Source organism: Diorhabda carinulata, chromosome 3 (genome assembly GCF_026250575.1).
Source record: "Diorhabda carinulata isolate Delta chromosome 3, icDioCari1.1, whole genome shotgun sequence".
Lineage (NCBI taxonomy): Eukaryota > Metazoa > Arthropoda > Insecta > Coleoptera > Chrysomelidae > Diorhabda > Diorhabda carinulata.
The window spans coordinates 33,432,968-33,458,341 of NC_079462.1; the positions used below are offsets into that span (position 1 = coordinate 33,432,968).

At 33.4% G+C, this 25,374-nt stretch overlaps 1 protein-coding gene across 22 annotated transcripts in view; it reads left to right on the forward strand.

Annotated features, from left to right (window-relative positions):
• The window catches only part of LOC130891747 (protein lap4-like), a 173,724-nt gene that overhangs the window by 109,823 nt on the left and 38,527 nt on the right, over positions 1–25,374 (forward strand). For 12 of the 22 annotated variants that reach the window (XR_009058948.1, XM_057796664.1, XM_057796665.1 and 9 more), the window contains 2 exons: positions 11,153–12,039; positions 19,427–19,978. Coding sequence is in view for 21 of the 22 variants with exons in the window: in XM_057796664.1 (XP_057652647.1) it covers positions 11,153–12,039; positions 19,427–19,978 (1,439 nt within the window). In the remaining variant the exon portion in view is untranslated. The remainder of the gene's footprint in view (positions 1–11,152; positions 12,040–19,426; positions 19,979–25,374) is intronic. The other 10 variants (XM_057796670.1, XM_057796671.1, XM_057796675.1 and 7 more) reach the window with 1 other exon arrangement.

A 25,374-nucleotide genomic window follows, 5' to 3' on the forward strand; every position in this document is an offset into this window, starting at 1 on the left:
ACTGTCAAAAATGCTATCGGTTTTTTTTTTTGGTCAAATTGAATACACTTGAGACGTTATTAAATTTGGTAACAAGTAAACGCTCTTGCACAAATATTGATGGTGCTTTAGCTAGATGTTTGAGCAGGCGTCAATAACGAAACAGATTTATCTTTTTTGGTAATTTTATACTTTTGCTGTCCCCTCGTTTTTTGGCACTAGAAAATCGAAAATTCATCCGATTTCGATGAATTTTTTTTAACGCAGCTCATATATTTACAAAAAAAACGAACTTTTTGGAAAAAAAAATATGGAAAAATGTTTGTTAATTTTTGTTTAATCTTACTTAAAGATTTCATATGGTTTTCCAACTTTAAATGTGGTCATAAATGCACTTCTTCAGATATAATCGTTCATAACTTTTGTACCAAATATCTAACGAAATTCATGTATTTTTTTGTTAATTTACAAAAAAAAACGAATATTTTGAAAAATAAAAATCACATAAAAATGTTTATTTATTAATTTTTTACAAAATCAACTTTTATCCTTAACAATGGTACATAAAATTTACGTACATAGTCGAATTATACTTATTTATTTGGTCTACTCGAAAATGAATATTTACCAAAAAAATTATGATCCTTGAATGGAATTGGAAATTTACGAATAAATCGAGGCTGAACATAATTAAAACCCTTAGCCACCTTCAATGGGGCTTTTTTTGTGTTTAGATTAATGAGGTGCAGGGGGGAACCTTCAAAAGGTACTCTCTTGGATGAACCTTCTAACTGCCAGGCGAGTTACGTGGGATTCTTACCGCACTAAACCCTCTGACCCTGCTCCTGGAACGGTGTTTCCCCGGCGACACTCTTTGTAAATACTACTTCGCCGGGGCGTTCTTATATGATGTTACTGTTACTCTTCGTACGTGGTGCGGAGGTCCTTGATGATAGTCTCCGCGTACTCCGCTACCTTGTTCCATGCTGCTTGTCTCTTCAGCATGTGCTCCACTATATTTTCTGGACTGAACCTTCAAGGGGCTCCAATGAAACTATACTGCTAAGAGTTTACAGAGCTCTCATACGCTCAAAGCTTGACTATGGTTGTTTTATCTATATGTCCGCTTCCAAGTCTAAAACTGACTTAAGACGACAATCTCTTCTCCTGTCATATGCTGCTAAGGTATCTTCCAATCCTTCTAATCCTGTCCATTCGCTACTTACCACTACTTCCGTACCTAACAACTCACGAACAACTGAAAATTCAATCCCTCAATCGCTCACACCTCTACTCCAAAATACCAACCTCTCGTTGACCTTTCCACTTTCTTTGCCTTCTTCTCCCCATTGGACCAAAAATACTCCCATAGTAGATATCTCACTTACCATTTACAATAAACATGAATCCCGTAGCGTTCTTGTAGAGAAAGCATTCTTGGATAATACGGATGCCTCCAAAGCTGAATCCGCAGTCACTACAAACCACGAACTCATAAGTTCTTTCCGCTTACCCTCGACGTTTAGTGTTTACACTGGTGAACTATACAGTATCCTTCAAGCTTTCAAATATATTTCTCCTCCCCGTAAACATATCGCCATATGTACTGACTCTCTTTCATCCATCCAATCACCGACCATACAATAGTCCAAAACAAAACAAACAAACCACTTTTGATGTATATTAAAGTTTCTACTAAACCCCTTAATTGACACTTGTGACTGCCTAATAACTTATTTGACAAATAACTCGATTTAATCGGAGGTTTATTTTATTAGAAGGTGGAGAAACCGAATTTTTGGTTAAAATATAGTTAGTAGTGAAGAAACGCTGTCTTCTAAAAAGCAAAAATTTATTTTAGTAGAAAATACCTTCATTACTTTCTTTACACGAAAATAAAAAACACTTTTCACTGTATATTCAATACATTGGTAATTTTATACGTGTTATACTTCTTTCTGTATTTTAATATATCGGTAATACAATATTATGTGGTATCATTTTAATAATCTATACAGTAGATAAATATTTTAATTAAAATCGTAATATTTTTATGTAGGACGTTCACAACTTTCGAATTTGAACCAAATATTCAGTTCAAGTTGATTAATGAACCAATTTCGTAAAACAATTTTTGTTATTGGTGATTTTATCAAACACGGGTACTGTTGTTAAAAATAGTATAAAACTACATTATTTCATTCATGAAATGTATCAAAATCTTTTTTGATAAAGACCAAAATAGCTTGAAACGTCAATATTATATGTTTTTAAATGAAAGTTCAATTGATAGAGACCTAAAATCGCGACGATTCATTAAGAGGTCTAAAAAGGAAAAATTATTCTATTCTTTATAAACTGTCCCCTTCCTCCTACAAAAAAAATCCATTAGGTTTGGTTTGGGGATCACATTCATTCCCAAAAAACAAAGTGAGAGACATATTGAGAGAAATAAGTCTGTAGAATATTTAAAGGAAGTTTATCGAATCAATAAATGCTTGTAGTATTCGTGAGAAAATATAATGCTATGTATCTTTGTTCTTATAATGAATGCTTCCTATTGTAATAAATCTCGCGATCAAACGACAAGCAGTACTTTTCTTCATTACTTTTCATCGAACAAAGCAATAATTATATTTATCGATATTCCACCGGGTCCACAACATTAAACGAAATAAACTTTTGTCCTTAATTTTAACATTGTATTTGAAAAGAATTTTAAAATTTGGCAAGTTTATGGAAGTAAATGTTGATTCTATACAACTCATATCAATAACTTTTTGTTGTATTTACTATCAACAAGATCAGTTAAAAATAAACGGCAATTGAACTCAAATTTTATAAATTGACGTGAATCGACATCAATCGCCGTCAAGGGACAATCGACTTCAGTATTAATCTATCAGATCTAACAAAACTAGACGCCAATTCACTTCAAATGACATGAATTGACGTGAATCAACATCAAGGGACAATATATTTCAACGTTAATCAACAAGATCTGACAAAAGTAGATGCCAATTGACCTCAAACGACTTGAATTGACGTGAAGCGGCATCAATCGCCGTCAATAGATATCAAAAGACATCAACCAACATCAAGTGACAATTGACGTCAATCGGCTTCAATGGATTGTTGATCGACAAGTTCTGACAAAAGTAGACGCCAATTGATCTCAAATGACATGAATTGACGTGAATCGACAACAATCAACATCAAGGGAAAATCGACTTCAATGTTAATATACAAGGTCTGGCAAAAGTAGTCGCCAATTGAACCCAAATGACATGAATCGACGTAAATCAACATCAAGGGACAATATATTTCAACGTTAATCAACAAGATCTGACAAAAGTAGATGCCAATTGACCTCAAATGACATGAATTAGCCGGAATTAACATCAATCAACATTAAGGGACAATCGACTTCAATGTTAATCAACAATATCTGACAAAAGTAGATGCCAATTGACCTCAAACGACTTGAATTGACGTGAAGCGGCATCAATCGCCGTCAATAGATATCAAAAGACATCATCCAACATCAAGTGACAATTGACGTCGGCTTCAATGGATTGTTAATCGACAAGTTCTGACAAAAGTAGACGCCAATTGAACTCAAATAATATGAATTGAGGTGAATCGACATCAATCAACATCAAGGGAGAATAGACTTCAATGTTAATCGACAAGATCTGACAAAAATAGACGCCAATCAACCTCGAATGGCATGAATTAGCCGGAATTAACATCAATCGGCACTTTAGTGGGTTTTTAGAAAATTTACAAATACTAAGTTCTTCAAAACTGAAATTATGGTAGAAATTAGTCTTCAAAGTAACAAAACTGAGCTTAAATAAATAAAAATTCAAATCGAGAATGTTTCATCTTTTATAAGTGTAATTTCACCTTTTCAGAATACAGTATTTAGACGAAAGTATCTGTATCTATTATGAAAGTTAACATATTGGTAGCTACAGTTGGATATCTGAGTATAATCAAGTATGTTAATACCTTCATTACCGTTTTAGCATATCATACATTTATTATGAGAAATCCGAATTATTTATAAATATTTCTGTCAAGTTCTACTTCGACACTGGTGACCTCTATCTTGAAAACTCGTCTTTCGTACTTGTTTATCGTCCACCCACATAAAACATTCATTAAAAAGACTAATTGCTTTGGAGACTAAAAATATTGTTAATTAAATATAATTGATTTCAATTAATTAGTAATATTTACTGACGAATTTGTGATTACCAGGCAGTGACGTATCTAGATACATTTTTAAGAAGACTAACGAAAAAAATATTCCTTAGATGGAACTCAAAATAGTCTAAAGCAGCGTTCAGTGAACGATCCATTTTAATCTTCTTCTGATACGTTCACTTTTCTCGAACGTATTTCTTAAATATTGAAGATATTCGTTAGCTTTATGCTCACTCTACAAAGTGACCTGCCATAAGTCAAATTACTAATTTATTTACATTTCCTTTCAACTCTAATCACGCAATTCTAAGCTCAGCTTTCTGACCTGTCACGCGACGATGTAAATAAAAGAGAGAAGCATCGCGCAACCTGAAAATTATAGAAGTCATCATTTATTTCTTCATTTCTTGTTTCTACTTCGTGAGTCACTAAACGTTGTATTATGAATTAATTAAGTTTACTGTTGCTCCTGCAGTTCGAGTTGTATAAGTGAATCTCTTAATATTGAATGTTAACATGAAGTTTTGATGAAGAACATGCAACAAATTTTCGGTATCGTCATCATAGTATAAACAAAATTGATCCCATTAAGGCAGAAAAATTACCAAATCGAAATCAACAGAGTTCAAATACAATGCTTATACACAATGCTATATTCATTAATATCTTATGCAGCTGAATATGATTTCTCCAAGCTATTTGTTTCATACAAATGTGTTGGTGGTGCTCGTCGTCACAAAAATGGAAAGGAGAAATCTCAATTTTTGCGTAATTCAACGACTGAAACTTATAGAGAAGTATTAACAGTGTTTGGTGATGATCCCATGATCCGTACATAAATGTTTCATTCAAGTGGGCGAGATAAACCCATCGAGATGCACATTAACACTAACCTGCAACGTGTAAGCGCCCTAATGTGACAAAATCAATGTCCAACAAAGTCATCACGAATAATTGGGTGCTGTTTCGCGATAATGCACCTTGCGCGTTCAATATTATGCATCTTTTAGCTTCCAGATAGTTTTCTCCAGCCTCTATATTCGCCAGATCTTTCGCTTTGCGATTCTGTCGTTTCCCAAAAATCAATAACGTCGTAAAAGGAACGCGTTTTGAGTAGCGTGAAAATATTAGTGACGATTAGAGGAAATCAGTTTCATTATTTAATTGTTGTTTATTCAGAAGTTTTAGTTTTAACGACAACATTAATAAAACCTTCATTTACTACACAAATCTAATCTTGTCTTTATTTTTTGTTTGATGGGATTTATCTTTTTCGTTTTTTTTTTTTTTTTAATTTCTTTAATTCCTTTTTCATATTTAAAAATTTTTTATTGTGATGATTGAAATTGAAATAAAACGTTATTAATCGGAACCCGTATTTCTGTATGCGTCATTTCGAATTTACTCTTTGTATCCATTTCCGTCCTTTTCATAATTCAATTCTGTCTTGTTCTTTTCAACTCAATTATTGCATCCTTTGTTATATCACAAATTGAATTCGATTGCAATTGTTAGTGGTACATTGTCAGATATACAATATTGAACTAGATTAAACGAATTGGAAATACCTGTTGAATTTGATATCTTCCGCCGACACGAATGTCAAATAAATAACGAGGATACGTACTGACATGTTTGGACGATCTTATCGATCGGTAACAACAAAATATATTGTGTCACTTATACAGGGCGTATTGTAATTGTCCAAATTTTTATATACTCAAAATTCGTTAAAAGGTAAACAAAAATAATTCCATAGATTTGTAAAGGCCGCTTGACATGGTGCAAGATAACGTTCAATAGATTGTAAAATCTCATAAATAAAATATTACACGTCGTTTGACATGATTCAAATCTTTTGCGATTGCAACATATTTGCCATTAATGAAAATTCCATTAGAAAAAGTAAACAAATTCCTAACCTTAACTTTGTTATTAAGTCAAAAGTTTCGTTTCGCTATAATTGCAACACCAATACGATAATATTGCAAGTGCAAGATCTTGCATGACATGTACATGCTTTTTATCAAAAAATATTGCGCCTTGCATTGCACTGCACGTTGTATTGCATCATGTCAAGCGGCCTCAAATTATTTTCAGCAATGCAATTTTGACAATATTAAAAAATTCATAACTCGTATGCAAGTTTGATTCGCTAGATTAACTTCTCAAGGTGTTTCAAAGATACAATGAAGCAAATTTTATGAAAGTTTGAGGAAAATCGAAGTTCGAAGAAAAAAGTTTTAGCTGAAAATAACGATTCTATAAAATTTGATTGGTCGTAGTTGGCAATAACTTTAACAAAGGGGAGCAATCAAGTAAAAGGAAAGATTTATAATATCTAGTTATATACGAGTGTTGTCTGAAAAGTATAAATTGGAAAATATATTTACGCATGCATTGATGAGTTTCTTGATTCTATTTTGACAATCGTTGTAAAGATACTGTAGTTATAGAACCAATCGATACTCGATAATCATTTTTATCAATTGGTAATTGCCGAAGAGTAAACGAATAACGAAAAAAAAAATAATTGAAGTCAGCTGATCAGAACAGTAACTAGTAAAGTATGGAGACTTATTAAAGTATGTTCAAATGCTTGTTTGTTGTATAACCAATTCGTGTCAAAGCTGTCTATCAAGAAAATATATTTATTTTTCAACGTAATCTCCTTTTAGCTCTATATCTTTTTCCCTGCGAAGTTCGATATCCTTTTTATTATAAAAATCGTGAATCTTCTCAAAATAGCCATTAACTGCCGGCATCACCTGGAAAATCTTCGACCGCAGAATCATTTTTTCAAATATGGGAACAGAAGATAATCCGAGGGAGCTAAATCTGGCGAGTAGGGTGCATAATTTATTGATTATGGCCATTGCAATAACAGATTTCTTGGCTGGTGCATTGTCTTGATGGAAAAACACTTTCTTCTTAGCCAGATGCGACCTTTTTTATTCTGATTGCTTCACTTAAACGTTGCATAATACTAGCCGTTGATAGTTTTTTCCTTTTTCAAGTCAGTCAATGAAAATTATCCCACGAGCATCCCACAAAACTGATGCTGCAGATGAAACGGTTTTTGCTTTCTTTGAAGCCGGTTCCCCCTTTTCAGTTCGTTGTTTTGATTGTTTTCGTTTTGGCTTTCTTTTTGTTGCCACACACACGATAGAAACATCTGTACGACATCTGTTTTTGTTCCATTATATGCAAACGCGGCATCCATCTTGCGCACAGCATTCTCATGACTAAATGGATAGTAAATCCGCGATGTACCGCACTTTTTGAAATGCCTACTATGTCTTCTATCTCGCGCACTTTCAATCGACGATCATCCATTCTTGAAACATATGCTGAATAGTTTGTATACTTTCTACTTTTCAAGCAACTAGCGCTATCTATAAGTCAGGCGAGGTACTTCTGGAACCATCATCGTAGTACAAACTAATGCTAAATAAGCATTGAAATGTCAAAAGTCAAAACAAATCTGAGACCTCTTTTTCAAAATTCAGAGCAAAAAGATCTTACTCAGAGTGTTCAAACATTGATATAAGTGACATCTGAATAAAGTGGATTGCATAGTCAAATTCATCAAATTTCGTAGCGAACTATATTGTAGAACCACAGATTTACCTTTGACGTACAATATCTCAAATACTTTTCAAATGTCAAAATCAACTACACGAGTTTTCATTTCTATTTCCGAAGTTGACTCTCAAGTTTGATTGAACCACTCATTGATCTTTAATATTTCTCATTAAAATTTTGAGAATTATTCGAAAACTTTGATTACTAGCTCGTCAAATTACTATTGAACTACTTGTGATTCAAATTTATGTTTATGAAGATACACGTCCAAATAAAATTTGCTTCGTAACTCAACTTGAAAAAAAGTTTAAGAAACAATGCCGTAATTAAATTTGTTCGCGAATAAGCATACGAAAACAAAGAACATTCTCTGTTTACTTCATAGACAAACTCCAATCTAAATATAATTAATTTAATGTAACTTCTATTTATTTTATTATTATAAATAAATGTTTGTTGTATCTGTATCGAAAACATCGTTACTTGATTCCACTAGGTATTTTGCATACGGCTTTTGAAACTGTGTAATGGATTAACTGTAAAACCAGGTTTATTAAATAGAAATTACAAATCGCATAAAATTAGAAGATTAATAAATTTATAAACCATCTCGTACCCGGAGGATTATAAATGTATTATGATGACGTGTTCGAGACGTGAAATTTAAATGTCACGTATTAACAATTTAAATAACTCGAAATTAGAAATTTTTCCTGTTTTGCATTCTAGTAGCATTGATTCGTACAATATTCTTAGAAATATTTTCATTGAAATTCACATTTGATTCTATTTTGTTGGTATTATTTGATGTAGAATGTTTTTTGTCTTGATTTCAACTTCGAACCTAACCACCCATGTTTGATCAATTGAACAAATATGTAACTCCATCATTAAATTAGAATTTTGGTCAAAATGTAGCTAATTTCGCTAATTTTTGTTTATTATATTTTTTTGGAATGATTATTCAAACGATTCTTATGGTATTGGTTAACAAGAATTACAGGTATAAAGTCTAAATCCATGAGTACACTAAACTGTTTCGATCAACAGCTTTGAACTTAAATTTTCTTCAGTTGGTACTGGCCATCTTTCAGTGCATGTTCATCTGTGATACATACCAAGTCTTAAGTCAGGAGAAGATCTGAGATATATTAGAAAAATATATTAATTCACAAGTAAGTATAATGGTTACAACTACCATGACCAACTTAAGTAGTAGAAAGTCCGAAGAGAAGAAACAAAAGAAAGCTTCTAACATGTGTGAGGAAAATAGCAGGTGAAATCGTTGCGAAAACTTCAATTTTCAACTTTCTATAAGACTCTCAGCAGTGTTTGTTGCTTAAAAATAGCTCCAGCAAGAGAATTTGTCAGGTGATGAAATTTCCTGCCATTTTTCAGAACATACTGACGATGAAGATATCGGTGACATCGATGATGATACCGCCATATCTCATACCACATGCAACTGGAGTGAAAGCTTCAGGAATGGCGCTCAATTATGTGGATCAGCAAGAATTTACTTTCCCTATTGATAAAAAATGGCGAGACTATGTAGCAAGTTGTCAATTCCTTAACAAAAATTATTCTTTCATCAAGCGGAGCTGGAAAATGAAAATTTAAATCGTGAATTTTTTATCTTTTGCAAGACTCGTTTCATCCGTTGAGATTTGGACTAACTGAGGGTCGTAAAACTCTCGCATTACATACTCCACCATTCAGGCGTCAGTCGGCGTTGTGCTACAGCCACGTAAACATGTCCGCCATTATTGATACTCCCGCCAAGTGTAAATTCATCGGAGAATGAGTCGTGTGTGTGGGGAAAATATCATGAGTGATGGTGTTGTACGTGAATGGTGTCGAAAGTTCGAAGATGGCCGTAACGATGGACATGATGAAGGGAACCAAGGACGCAAATTTGTCGTTTCAGATGACCTGCTTCAACGAGTTAAAAGAATGGTTAAAAATTCGCAGATTCACAATACTGCTTTGTCTACGGAATTTCCAGAAGTTTCAACGTCTGTTCATTGTCGGCAACTTTCTTTGAAGAGGGTATTGAAAAGCTTGTTCACAGATATGACAAATGTCTCAATCTCTTCAGAGATTATGTCGATTGTTTGATAATAAAATTATTGTTTCAATATGAACTTGTCTTTTATTTTCTTCGAGTTCTAGTAATAAACTAGTTTTATTTTATTATTGCTAACGAAATATTTGACGTTGATATAGATATGTTGATATGGGACTCGCCCTAGATAGTAAACTCCTTTGAAATAACAATGAAAAGGAGATAACAAGTAAAGCCACGAAAGCCTTTATGGTGTGCAGATATTTCAGAGATAATAATTATGGTTGTAACCCAAAGATCTTGTAGTGGATGGATCACGTAAAGGGCTACTACAACTGATGTTAATACCACGAGAATTAATATCTGGAATTGCAAATACCTACTAGCCTGTTTATGTACAACCGGAGCCATGGCCAACATTTTACTATAATTATTTGTATTTTGGCTTTGATAGCGTAATTTAACTTTTTTAACTAGTAACATATACGAGGTGTACCTATCAAATAATGAGACTGGTGATATAAAATATTTTATTTTGTTGTTATGAAACAGTGCAGGAAATCTTTTTCTGTCAATTCCTCAGGGAAGCGCGCCGCTTGTTCTATCTCAATGATCTAAGACTGGAATGTTGTACTTGGTTAGAAACCTCTTCACGAACAGTGCGGATTTTATACACCAGTTTTGAACACACTTTTTGCATGTTGGAATTTTTATGTAAAATTTGCGGCACACATTCTCTATCAATTCCTGCAGATTCAACAATTGCACGAATATTTAGCCGACGGTCAGATCGAACAATATTGCCGATATAATCGATATTTTCATCCGTTGTTGACGAGGAAGGGCAACCGAACGTAAATCGTTTTCAACATCGTCATCGGTCATCTTAAAAACGCTTAAACCATTATACAAATTTTTTTTCAAGTGAAATGTCACAGCTCCTATCCAAACGAAGGCCACTGCTACACTGATTTGTCTACAGTCACGATAGACATCGCATTCGAAAGAGTAGGCCTCAAGCTAAACAGCTGACAGTCGCTAACCTTTGGCGCATGCCTACTTTTTCTGTAGCCACATCTCGTAATATGAATTGTGGTTTTCATATAAATATATTTATTGTATGAGATTAGTTCCTAATTGCGCTCTAATATTTGTGCGTGTTAACGCATTTTGAAGCTGTAAAATTAAATGTAAAACACACCCTCCAAAAGCGTCATTGACTTGAATTAAGACCAAAAATTCGTTTACATTCGATACTCATTTATATTTATTATTCGAACTTGGTGTAATTTATGTCTTCTTATATTTCAGCTGGCGATTCAGATGCTGCCGTAGAACTCCGAGAAGAAAAATATGAAATTCACATCGAACGATCCCAAACAGGTTTAGGCTTATCGATAGCCGGAGGACGTGGTTCGACGCCGTTTAAAGGCGACGACGAGGGTATTTTCATTTCGAGAGTAACAGAAGGTGGCCCCGCTGATCTAGCAGGTCTCAAAGTAGGCGATAAAGTCTTAGTAGTCAATGGAATAAATGTTGTAGACGTTAGTCATTATGATGCCGTTGAAGTATTAAAAGCATCGGGTCCAGTATTGATTTTACAAGTAACTCGAGAAGTCACTAGGTTGGTGAAACCTCCTAGCACTTATGTGACGAGTAAACCCAACTTAACGCCATCTTTAATTAATAAAAGCGATACTGCGAATAAAAATAATGTACCTCCACCTCTTCCACCGCCCTTAGACGAAGATATAAGTTTACAAAAAATTCTAATCCACACTACTCTCATCAGAGATTCTAGAGGCTTAGGTTTTAGCATAGCCGGAGGCAAAGGATCTCAACCGTTCAAGGCTGACTCCGACGCTATTTACGTATCACGTATTACCGACGGCGGAGTTGCCGATAGAGACGGAAAACTTTCTGTCGGCGATAAAGTAATTTCTATAAACGGTGTGGATTTGACGGGAGCTTCGCACGAACAAGCCGTCAGTATGCTTACGGGCGTAGAGAGATTCGTAAGGCTCGTGGTGGAAAGGGAAGTACCTAGCGAGAAAAATGGAGACGCTATTATTAGTCCGGGGCCTCAACAAAGTCCGAGATTATTTGGATTACCCAAACCTTATACGGGATTGTACGCTGCCAATAGTTATATGGCTAATAGACCCGGATATAGAAGATCTATGGAAATTGAAAAGAAGGTACGTCGATTTTATTTATTTATTTTTTTTTTATAAAACATTTATGTAAAAAAACATTTTTAACCCGGTGGTTAAGTGGTGACATCCGATTCTAGGGGATGATTTTCAATAAAACAGTATCTATGCAGGTGATGTAGTTGTTGAAAAAAAAAGCAAAAGAATATGGACGGAATGGATGAATGGATGGAATATGGAATAAGACCAAATATATAGAGATGGGAAGGGATCTGAAGACAACAGTTTAAAGTGACGACGGAACAAAGTAGGTCCATTAGTTTGGATATCTGGGAATGACAGTGACAAACTAAGGAGGTGAAACCAGGAAAATCGGCAAAGACTGACGAGATTGGGATCAAAACATATTTTAAGAGTCGCCATGTTACAGATATAAAACCAACGGTTCTGTGTTGCAACGATTGTTGTATCTTGAATCATAAAAAAGAAACCAAAATAAACATGAGAGAGAAATATACCGAGAAGGATTTTCGGGAATTGCAGAGGCAAAACGAGAGGAAAGAAGAACGTGTTATGGGATCATCTAGTCAGAATGGACTAAAATAGCTAAAAGAACAAAAAGATAGAAACACGCAGAGAAGATTTAGAAAGAATAAATCTGGCGTTAAATAGCCATGAACAAAAAGAGATGAGGAAAAGCAACATTCAGATCATGAGACTCAAGGTAGCGCGATACCCAAAAACCTTCTTTTTTCACTGGCTGGAGATCTTTCAAAATGTTTCTTCTTCCTACCCATCAGACGCATTCAATTAGTTTTTCCAGTAAATGTTATCCTATGCTATGAAGAATTATCCCCAGTGCAATAATTGATATAAAGATGAAGCTAATAGTCTTTTCACAAAAATAATTTTATGTGGTAGTTTTTTGTAGTCTCCAAAAGTGCTATGTACCCAAAAACGTCCTCTAACTACGGTTCTACTTGCTAAATCCCTAATCAATATTCAAGAATTTGCAGAACTTCTAAAAGGTACCTCCTCTTCTTTTCGTGGTCCAGCTCGGAATATCTGAAACTGAAAACGTCTGAAACCGTTGATGATATTCATACTGCCCCTACACCTGATGCGCCCAAGTTATTGTCTTCAATGACTGAAGGTTTTAAATGCCCTTGCTGGATATTGGAGTAGGTTCTCACTTGTAAGAATGTTCTTCCGATACTGTCTTCCACACTGTCTTCTTAGTGAACCAAGAGATGTTCACTGCTTAAAGGAATGAATCTAAAAAGGAGATGCTGCTACCTAAATTAGATTCAATAATAATTGGGAGTTGATGTTTGAATGTTTAACATACGACTACTATAACTAACATTTCTTCACGTTATTATTTATTGGGTTTATCTCATCGTGGTGCCACACCCGAGAGTATTGACGATAATAATTAATCACTACTGTGTCGTGTAATAACCTATTAATCATCCTTAATTAATATTTGTCATTATAATTGAGGAAACGTACAAATTATCTATAATATGTTGATGATGTTTATTTTGTTATTGTTTTGAATGATTCTTTGTACATTTATGTTTTGGAAAATTCAAATTCAAATATTTTGTTGCGTGTTTTTTTTTAAATGAATAATTAATAAATAATTTCATGTCATTGTCATGATGAATAATCCGGAATTGGAAGATTACAAAAACGATGAGAATTTTTTGAGATATTTCGCTAAATCGCGTGGAAATCATAGTGCTTGCATTAATCAATTATTGCGGCCACAGTGAACTTTTTAAATCAAAAAAGAATATTAGAAACAGGTAATATATCGATTTATGTCAAGTCAAATAAAAAAAATTCTGCCACGTGTTTCTAATTAATAAGGGAAAATTAATAATAGAATATAAGAAAAACACAATTAATTATATAATTAACAATAAACATTTCGAATTAATATAAAAAATATTTTAAAATATTTACAAATTGTTCAGAATTTGACATCGCAAATACAATATCATTCAGGCGTTTAGCCAAAATTTCACTAAATCCTAACATTGAAACAAATAGTAATGATGTCTGGCACACTAGTAATTTTTGAAGAGTACTTTAAGAAAAAAAATTGTTCTGCGCGCGAGCGGCCATGGAAAATGGGTAAAACCACCGGAAAGTTGTGGAGTGCATGTAAAGTTTATTGGGCTGTAACTGTATGGATTCGTGATTTGAGTAGACTGAAATCGGATTTTCTCATAATAATTGTTATAAAGTTGATTAGCGCCGGTTATACACAATTGATATTTGTGAACTCGCTCCCCGATTCTGAAAACAGCTTTGACAGTTCGCATTATTTATTTATGACGGTCAACAGTCAAAAAAAAAAATTATCTATAGTTCCACATCAATTGAAATACATTGCTTAAAAGTGGGAGGTACATCATTGTTATTCAATTATTCGAAGCGGCCCCCGCGGACTTCCCTGTCGGCTCGTTCGCCGTGTGAGTAATCGTCGCTTGGTATTTCAAAATAAAACTGGCATTAGATTCCTAAGAAAAAATGAAGGCCACTGCGAGAAAAAGCAGGTTCTGAAGTATGGATTTTAACATTGATGAAGCTATAGTCGATAATGTAGACTTACTAGCCTTATCAGAAGAATTTCCAGGTGTGTTGGAAAATTGCATAAAGTGTAAAAAAGATGAATGGAAACTTTCTTATCGCATATTTTCAAACGCATGTCCTGAAAGAGCAGGGTATTGGGACTAGAATGACAAGTGGCCTTTTTCAGGAATCTGCATTTTGATATTTTTACGTCAATCGCAAAGACATCGATCAGAAAAAAAAGGGAAAACTAAAAAACTTCGTGTTTAGAAAAATGTAGTTGAATTTGACAAAAGACCAGGTGGAAGTGAATGTTAAATCCATTTGTTCAATTTGACTTATTGAGTTGTTGACGCGTAGATCTGATCTAGCTCACGTAAAGGAAACATTTACGAAAAAACGTGTAGAAACTTTTTAAGTGCAGATTTTCACGTTCTACAATTTCTTTTATATACATTGTATTAAATTTTTCAACTCCTTCCACGTTATTGACAAAATACCAATTTTCCTGGGTTTCCCCAGTTTCTATAGTCGCTCGTGTTCAAAAACTGCTCATTTCTATTAGTTTCAGTGTGACCTTAGTTCCTGAACTAATAGTTGTAAGTTATTGCGAGCATAAGTTTTTTTAAAAACTTTTTTTTGTTTAATGGATCCAAGAAGGTTAAAATCTCCAATCGTTTCACTCAATTAACCTGTTTATAATTTCTTAACAGCTATAGGTCAAAATGCTCTATTATTCCAAAAGGTATATTGTGTCATACTGGTTATATAGGTTCATAAATGATAGTTTTAATATAAAAACCCATCAGGATAAGTAGAACAAACCTTACCAAATGACACTACAGCTCGGTGCGAGCCTTGACCTCCTCGACAATTCGCCCCCAAACTGGTCTGTTCTTCACCAAGGTTCTCCATCCTCTCAAGTCTTCGTATATTTGATCAGTCCATCTGATACTGGGTCTACTTCGTCTTCTATTGTTTTATATTTTGACATTTCTGATTCTCTTAGGCATCCGTTTCCATTCTTAAATGTGACCTATCCATTGTAATCTTTGTGCTTTAATGAATCGGACCATGTTTTTATTGCCTAGTATTCCATCGATTTCTTTATTAGTTAGAATTATCCAGTCTGCTTCATTCTAATTCTTCCATACATCCTTCTGATAATTTCTCTCACAAATATTCTTAATGTTTGTTGGTCTTTTTGTATCATCACCCAACATTCTTGCTGACTTCATTCTATCACTTTGTATTATTTCTTGTACGGCAGTGTTTGGTTTGACTGGGTTGTTTATATTTTATCCAAGATATTGAAATTTTACGACACCTCACAAAGTTTTACCATATATTATTAAATCTGCCACTCTCCTACAATCTTCTGATGACGGAATCTTCGTTGATACAACTTTATATTCATTAATAACTATGCCTCGGTCTTTATATTTTCTTTCTACATAATTGAAAAGTTGTATGAGTCTCTCTTCATTTTCAGCTATGATTGCGTAAGTCCAAATATATGAGTAGAGCTACTTTTCACACTTCTAAATCAAAATTTCATCATCAGAAGATGAACCAATACTTACACGACCATTTTAGCAGTAGTATTGTCCAACTCCCATATTGTCTCTTCTTCAATTTAATCATGTACCACTTCACATTGTACTTTCTTAACTTTTCTTGAATTATTCGTAAATGGAGTCTTCCTATCTATATATTTATTCCTATTCTTTATAATCGTCCTTTTATATCTTCTTCTAGATAAATATGTTCTTACTTAGATGTGATGCATGCATTATTTTAATGTTTTTCAAGTTACTGTACTTTCCTCGTACAACAATAAAAAAAATATTTCTTCTTGTATCATTTACTGTATTTATTCTGTTATATAAATATTGATATTGGCATCACTTAACTTGTTCTTACAAAGTCTTCGAACTTTATGGCCGATGCAATTAAAGTTAAGTTTATAAGCAACCACAATCGCCAATTAAAAGAACATTCTTTTTCAATCTGGTGCTACAGCAAGCGGTCTTGAAATAAAAAGACCATTATGTGAAACATAAAAAAGAAGCGCCATCGCTTAGAGCACTTCCACATCACACAGTAGCGGACTATAATAATTGTGTAACTCTACAGGAATTAGGAAGTTGATGTTTACTTGAGACGTGGGGTTTAGCTTCTTTCCAAAATTTCTTTCGGCCTTTTGTTTGTGGTAATACTTTATGTAGGTTCTTCCCTCTGTTCTAAATCGCTTTGTCATCCAGTTCCTCCTTGTTTCTTGCTCTTATTGTTCTGGCTTCTAGTATTTGTCTTATAATTTTTTCCTAACTCACCTTTTTCACACGTCCAAACTATTTTGATTTGTTTCTATACATTGCTCTGCAGATTTTGTATTTAATATGTATTTCGTTTTTGATGTGGTCTAATCTAATTTTGTTTTCAATTTTCCGTTGACCATGTTTTGGAACCATACATTACTAAGGGTATAGCTACTCTTCAATTTCTACTCTTTGTTTCCTAGAAAATATGTTATTATCGCGTTAAATAATTTTCCTACGTTTGTTATTTTTCCTGTTATTTCTTTCTCGAATTTTCCATCTCCTGCTATCATTAAGTGTCATGTGTTTTTATTTCTGCTCTGGTTTTATCTGTGTTTATTTTGATACCGAATTTTTTGATTGCTCGATTAAACAATTCGAGATTTTGGTTTACTGTTTATTCATCTTCTGAAAATATGATCATGTCTTCAGCGTAACATATTTCAGTTAGTGTAACTTTGTCCATTTTCCAGTGCCCTATATTATAGCTTTTTATGTATTGTTTTAATAAAAAAAGTCTTGGGGTCGTATCACAATAAATAAAACTTGATAACTACTTAAATTTAATTTATATACATCTACAAAATTATATACACAAAAATTAAACTAAATTGCGCGAGCCGAACCTTTGGAAACTGCGTAGCTCCGCTGAGATCTCTGCGTTCGAGATCTGATCGCTTCGTCGTCCTAAGCCAGGATGAATTTCTCATCGATTCAAAACGTTTAGCCTGGGTTCGTATATGAGATGGTGGAAGGATGTAGTTATATTGGTTAATCCTAAAATGTTATTATTATAATTGCGAGGACACGTTCATTATAATGAAAAATGTAGAAAAATACTATAACGTAAAGATTATGATATTGTGGTGGTCAGTAGTACGGGCCTGTGATATCATAAACAGTTAAACTCATTAGTAATGTTTTATTAAAACGATCAATCCATTGCTGGAAGCAGTGATTTAAAATTCGATCGAACATTAGATTTAATGCTTCCTCTTAGCAGAACAGGATGAGTACCACCGGTATATAAACGGTATCGAAGTTGTTTTCTGATAAGAATTATAATTATCAACTGGTCCTGAAGCGAAACAGTAAACATTACATCAATATACTTTTATTTCTCTAAATACAAATATCCTATTTACGTAAAATTTAAATTGAGCTTCTGTGAACGAAATCGTTCGGTTTCAAAGGAAACATAAATCGAGTTATAGCTTCCTTCCACTGTTTCTTTTATTCCAACATCGTTATTTTGCTTAGCGGAAAATATTATGAGGTCAAAAGGTCACACAATATAAATTTATAACCCCTATAACTTGCTAACTCCAATACGTTGATATGTTATAGGCGAAAACTCAAATACATTTTCCAATAAGATTACATTCTTTGAGTTTGAAGATATTATGTATATTTGCTTTATTTTTGAAGAAGAAATTATCTGATATGTTACTGTTTGCTTAAAAATAAGAGACTTCAGTGGTGTTGACTCAAGTATCAACGCAAACTGCGTAGCTAACGCCATCTATCAAAAATGTTTTACACTTTCTTCTACATAGAAAAATTAAAAACTCTATGAATTAATAACTATCTATGACTTTGAAACTTTGTTGTAGAAAAACTAACCAATGTATACGTTTTGAGTTAGTGATCAAATATGTGGATCAAAAACCTATCACAAAAAAGTTTAGTTTGCAAGTTGTTGAAAAACCACCCTATTACTAGAAGCAGAAGGTGTATTTAGATATGCTTCGAAACACAGGGGTCGTATTGATTTTTGTATCTTTGAAAAACAGAAAGGTCACAAGGAAAACCTTATAAAAGATCTAATAAACTTTCAGTATGATGGAGGAGCTGTACACGACACGAAATCCGTACGATTTTGATTGAATATCACTTTTCGTGTAAGATGAAAAAGAAGAGGACACATAAGATCTTGTAAATTCAGATTAAATTTAATTTTTATGTGGGGTTTATTTAGATTAAAAGTTTAGCACCACAGCACCATTGAATATTGAAGATTAAAAAAATCTATCTGTCAGATCTGAAATTTTCCAGGTAGTGGAAAGGAATTTTTTGTTTATCCTTTGATTTATCGTGCTTGACAACTGTATCAAATCTCATCGCATTTGGTAGTATATTTTTACGCACGAGAGAGTAATAAAACGTAATTTCTAATACGTTTGTACAGTCACTTTGAATATTATCGCAGAATAATCTAAATATTCTCTAGAATTTTAATAAATGTGCCTGAGCGAATACAAGTTTTCGGACTTTTATTGTTCTATTATAATCATAAGCTGAACAAAATAATAAAAAATGGTTTGGACAGGCCAAAAGCCCTATGTATTCAAAAATTACGTAGGCGTATCATAAAATATTTGTAAAGTTGAGTTGACTTACAGTAGGAACACGTGGAGACTCATTGTCTATCGAAAAATATTGCATCGTATTAGGGTTTGCAAGTTACGGAAGTTGAAGCGAACACATCTATTTATAGAAATTTTTTTTATAAATTAATCATTTATTTTCAGACTTCTGAGTCTCCTGAGCCAGTAAAGCCGCCAACTCCTATTCAAGAACCGCCCAAGACAAACGGCATCGACCACAATACAGCAAAGGAAGTTCCAAAACCTGCACCGAGACGTATAAACTCCGCTTCGAGCGATTCATCAACTACAACGGCTCAACCGCCAGCACCTACCGCCAAATCGCAAACGAATCACAAGAAGGCATCATCGAATTCTTCTCTAGAGGATGATACCCAGGTATTTGCCAGGCCAATCACCAACGAAGAGTTCCAGGCTATGATACCACCTCATTTCCTTAAACCTAACGCTACCCGATCGACCACCCCTCCCTCAAAAACCTCACCTACACCGTCTGCGACTACGCCTACCGGTTACGATAATGTCGCGAATTCCGTTACTACGGTGACGATAAAACGGCCGGAGGCGCCCATCGAATTGCCCCCCTCACCGAAGGGGCCTGGGCGTGTTACGGAAACCATTACCAAGAGTACATTTACTGAAACTGTGGTCACTAGGATAACGGACAATAAGTTGGTAGAGCCGCTGATCATAGAGGTAGGCGGCCTTTAGGAATAAAGGCTGTTTTTACTACCATTTTTTTTTAATATTTTCCGACTTTTTTTTAGGTTTGACTTATTTTTTTTTTTTTTAACAACTGACGCAAAGTGTCCTTACAGTATTTATACAATTTATACTAATTTATACTTTAAGGACCCTTTACAAGATGGTTTTCTATGCATGAAGCTATTACTTAACTTCATTCACCTGCACCGACACTTGGTTTTTGGTATTCATAGTGCCTATCATTCTAAATCAAAAAGATCGTATCGGTACTACTGTTTGAATTAGTATGATAGTACCTATATTCAACATCTCGTAGTTTTTTGATTGATTATTGGCAAGTACGAGTAGTTCCGCAAGATCGTTATCAAAATGCAACAAAAATATTTATATCGTGAAAGAAGAAAAAAACTAGTATTTAAATTCAATTTGACTTTACTTGGTAGAATATTTACGATGCGAAGATTTGTTATTCTTTTCCTACGAGTGATGAACCGAATTAATACTAAGATGTTGTTCGGATATGGATTCGTCGATATTCGAAACCCGGACTTGATCACTACCATTTTAAAATCCTCATTTCGTTTTTTAACTGTATGTGTCCCTTTTTATTCTTTTGGCTCTGCAGATGCTCAGTGTTGATCTATGAATCACACTCCTCTCCTTTTCCTTGCGCTTCCAAGTGTTATTCTCTTGTATTCTTTAGTCTCTCACACAATGCTACATCTAGCGTTTCCAGATGTAAATTGTGATGGTAATGTCCCAACAAAACTCCTATTTATATTCGTAAATTTTCCTTACTTTGGTAGTTGATACATTTTCCTTGCTTGTAGTTTCCAATTTTCTTCTATCTACTTAATTTTTTAATGTTTTCTCCATTGCCCCGCAGTTAATTCCACAGTTCCGGGAAATGCTTTTTCCGATTCTCTGCTAGTTAATTTCTCACTTTCACCTGGTTATCAGATAACATCATGTTTTATATCACTGTATCCAGTCATTATCTTCTTTTCCTCGATACTCTTCTTTGCAAAATGTATTTGTGTTCTTACGAAACGGGTATTTATAACATTATTCAATAAATCGTGTGACTGACACACAGATAGCGCTGCCATTGTCAAATCCATATGAAGTACCAACTTTCAAAAGACTATGTGGAAAATTTCATGAAATTTCGATTAGTTTTAAAAAAGTGACAGCCATTTAAATGAAGCTACATTCGTTATTTTCAAAACAATTACGTGTTTTAATTTATCATTGCTTCTTGATCGAAAAAAATTTTGTACAAGCTCAGCATCAGTGGCTTCAAAGTATTATCCGGACTCCATTCAATCGAAAAGAACAATTTGTTATTGGTTTGCTGAATGTAAACGTGCTCGTATCAACTCCGATAATGAACGTTCTGGTCGTCCAATTGAGTCAGTTACTCCAGAAAACATCAAGAAAGTCCACAAATTGATTTTATCTAATCGTATTCACCAAGACAATGCACCGATTCAAAAATCGATGTCAATGATGGTTAAATTAAACGAATTACACTTTCTCGTCCACCGTATAGTCCAAATCTGGCTCCCAGTGACTACTGGCTATTCGCTTATCCCAAAAAAATGCTTACCAGCTCAAATGAAGAAGCAATTGTTGAAACTGAAGTCTATTTTGAGGAAAAAGACAAATCCTTCTACAAGCACGGTATCGAGAAGTTAGAAAAGCGTTGGAATTATTATATTGCTGTTAAAGGAGATTACATTGATGAATAATGATGAATTTTTTGTTCAAAAAAATGTTTTTTTCTCAGTTAGTCACTCGACTTATTGAGTAATGTGTTATATACCTAAAAAATTATGCATTAAAGATCGATCGATGATAATCCAACTGCGAAAAAGCCGTTTCAAAACCTAATATTTAATAATATGAATAATATTTGGCTTTGTTGAAACATTTCCAAAAAATATGATTAACATCCATCAGGTGGTATTTACACTCTTGTATACTCAGGTAGAAAAGATCTTTTCATGTCGCTATAACCCAATTACTTCGATTAGTTTCCGAAAAAAATTAGGATCCGGATTACTTTCCGAACATTGAGATCTTGATTGAATTAACACGATCTTAGTTTTACTCAAATAAATTATAAATGTTGCATTTTTTAGCGGATCTTTATAAGGTTAGTATCTTTTTGAAATTATTTTTTGCATTTTGGTTGGTTTTAATTGGAGTTTTATTGTAAATATAAAACAGAAAAATATTTCTCATTCAATTTAAAATAAACGCATGAAATTAATTTTTTTTATTTATTTTCTCATTACGCCAAGTTTTTGAAAAAATCTCGTATGTTAAGAAATAATATCTACAAAGTATGAACAAAAATTTTGTATAAATTATAGATTGTTTTCAATTGTTATCATAAACTTACTTCACTTAACTTGAAGCATTTCTAGCTTTTCAAATGTAATGCATGCTGTAGTTGAGTCATTACCTGGGCTCCCTTTTCCACAGCAGTTTCCATTCTTTCCTATCCTGTGTCTTTTGTTTCATTTCCTGCCATCTTATTCCTCGTTTCCCCTGCCATCTTAATTTCCTCTCTACAGCTCTTCCTCGACCTTTCTTTCTTTTTTTTTTTGTAAGTTCGTGCTTCATATATCTTATGAGCTAATCATAATTGTCCTTCTTCGATTTTGTTTTCGAAATTTTATTAATTTTTTTCTTCAATTTTTTACTTGTAAAACCTTTTAAAAACTTGTTTTTATCGAAAAATCATGTTGATTGTAAATCTATTTTAATTCTAACTGCTTTTTTGATAGAAATTACTCCTGACGTTTCGACCTAATTCCGATCTTTATCAAAATGAAATTTCAAATTAACAATTTACATAATTATGTTAGTCGATAAATCGTGTAAATATGAATATCAAAATAAAGTCTCATTAAAAATTTTTCATTCCCAGTTGTCATATAACAAAAAAGTAACCTCTTATACAATTTTAGTCACATAGGTAATATCTTACGGCTTTTTATATACGTAAACCATGTCTTCTTCGTGTATTTAACTCGGTTTTAAGAATTTTTTGAATCTTTATAATTAAATGTATGTTTTTTTTTCAATCTTCCATGGTTTTTTTACTACAATCTTATTTTTATCAAACTGATGACTTTTGATTCTATTTCCCAAATAATGAGATGTTTGTCTTATGTAAACATGTTGTTTTAGATTTCAGTTCATTGAAATATTTTGGTAACGTCTTGTTTGTTTAAAATCAGTTTCTGTCTTAATTTATTACAGTATCTGCTTATCCTTTTATTTGAATGCGTTTTTTATCATTTTATGTAGTTTTTCTTATAATTATGCATCTAAATGCAGGATTTCATAGTTGGATAGACAAACTTATTATAAACTGATTTTGTGACATAGGATGACATGAATTGAATTTTAAATATCTTGAAGACCAATCTGGTTTTGTATACCACACGGTTTTTTCTAAATATTAATTTGATAGAACGTAAAATCAACTTTTCTATTACGAGGGTTGCTACTTAAGTTTTGGGTTAGGGCAACACTGATGTGAATATGTCAAATCTGACATTGATATTTTCAATGGTTAACGAACTAAGTCAAGATTTTCGTGCGATGTTTTTTTATGACTTTCGACGTAGATTAAACTCACTTTTGGAGATGAAGCACCATTTCGAACCACTCGCTGGTTTTCTAAATTCAATCGAGGTCGCATTTCGCTACGGAATGAGTTTCCTGTGAGTCATCCAAAATCGTCTGCGAGGTCAATGTTTTTCTACACTTGAAGATCACATGTTTTGGAGGTGCCTCAATATGATTCAAAAAAATGCATACAATTATATATTGATCTTGATGTGTAGAATATTTTGAAACTAAGTAGCAACCCTCGTAAAAGAATTAAGTGTTCGACTGAATTTCATTTTCGAGTAATAATACAATCATCTACAAATCGGAAAAAAGAATATTCATATCAAATTTGCTTAAGACAGTTTCCTCAACATCTTTTATTTCTAATTGTGCTATTATCGAATCGATTAATTAATTACTACGTATTATATGGTTGTTACTTCAGTTCATTTGAAACTTATATCTAATTGAACAATCAATCAGTCTTTCATAAACTATTTATTCAACTTTTGAATTAAACAAAATGTTGTAAAAGAAATGTAATCGCTAGAGTGAGCATAGACGGTTTCCTGCTACAGTAAAACAAAGCACATTCACATTTTAATTACCTTTAACAGTAATCAAATACTATATTATTTAATTAACTTTTCAAGGTTTTCGCAAGTAATCTATTTAACGTCATGTTTGAACAAAACACTTTTATAAAATGTATTCAATATTATTGAATGATAAATTTGTTATATGTTAATGAGATGAATTTCTTTAACGTTACTCAAAAATAACCTTTACAACAAATTATTTCAATCTACGTTCGTTGTTAGTGCACTGCCGAAATTTACATAATTTTCGTAAACCCCCTCAATATCTCAACATTCGAGGATATGAATCTGGTCTGTAGCAGAATGAACAAAATTTATATGATCGAGTGTTTGATACGAAAGTCGCCACTCTGTTTGGTTTGCCACGAAACTAGAGGATTTAGAGCTAGCACTACTCTATGTTTGGCTATCATCCTGTAAGATATGACTGTAGTTGAGTCGATTTTATCACATATACATACGATTCTCTATCGAAATAAGTATTCATGTTTGATCTAAGTGAACAATAAAGTTGTAACGCACTTTTGCTGATGGAATTCCTTCACGAGCAACTTTATTTCGCTGGTTTAGCGACTTTTAAAGAGCACGGATATCGTTCGAAGAAGATCCAAGCGATTGAAGCAACTCTTAGTGTTAATGTTGGTGAGAATAATTTAATAGTCATTATTCACCTTATTCACCTGATTTGGCCATCTGATTATTCTTTAAATTAGGTGTTTCACAGTAATGGTCAGCGTCTACCATGATCAGATTGCCCTTCATGACCCAAAACACTGTATGCAGTATTTTCTGTATCGATAAAGTCTGGTTGAATTTCTCCTTGACCGGAAATCCACTATGCCACCAATGAATTGACAGTAGTGACTATTAAAGTCGAGGAACTCCTTTCTGTCATCTTGATACCATTGCAGAAATGTCATTGCTACTTCTAAGCGTTGAATTTTATGTTGGGGTGTCAGATTTTTCAACGCCTATCTAATGCACGATCTTTTTGGATAGCACGTACTTATTTACAACTTTACGCACCAAGGATCTCGATATCTGCGGAAAACGGTTGCTCATCACATCACTGTCAAGTTTAATAAGATCGTTTTTGATGAGGAACGTTTGACCATCTCAAATAGCCCAATGTTTTGTGCATTCTGGCTTCCACTCTAC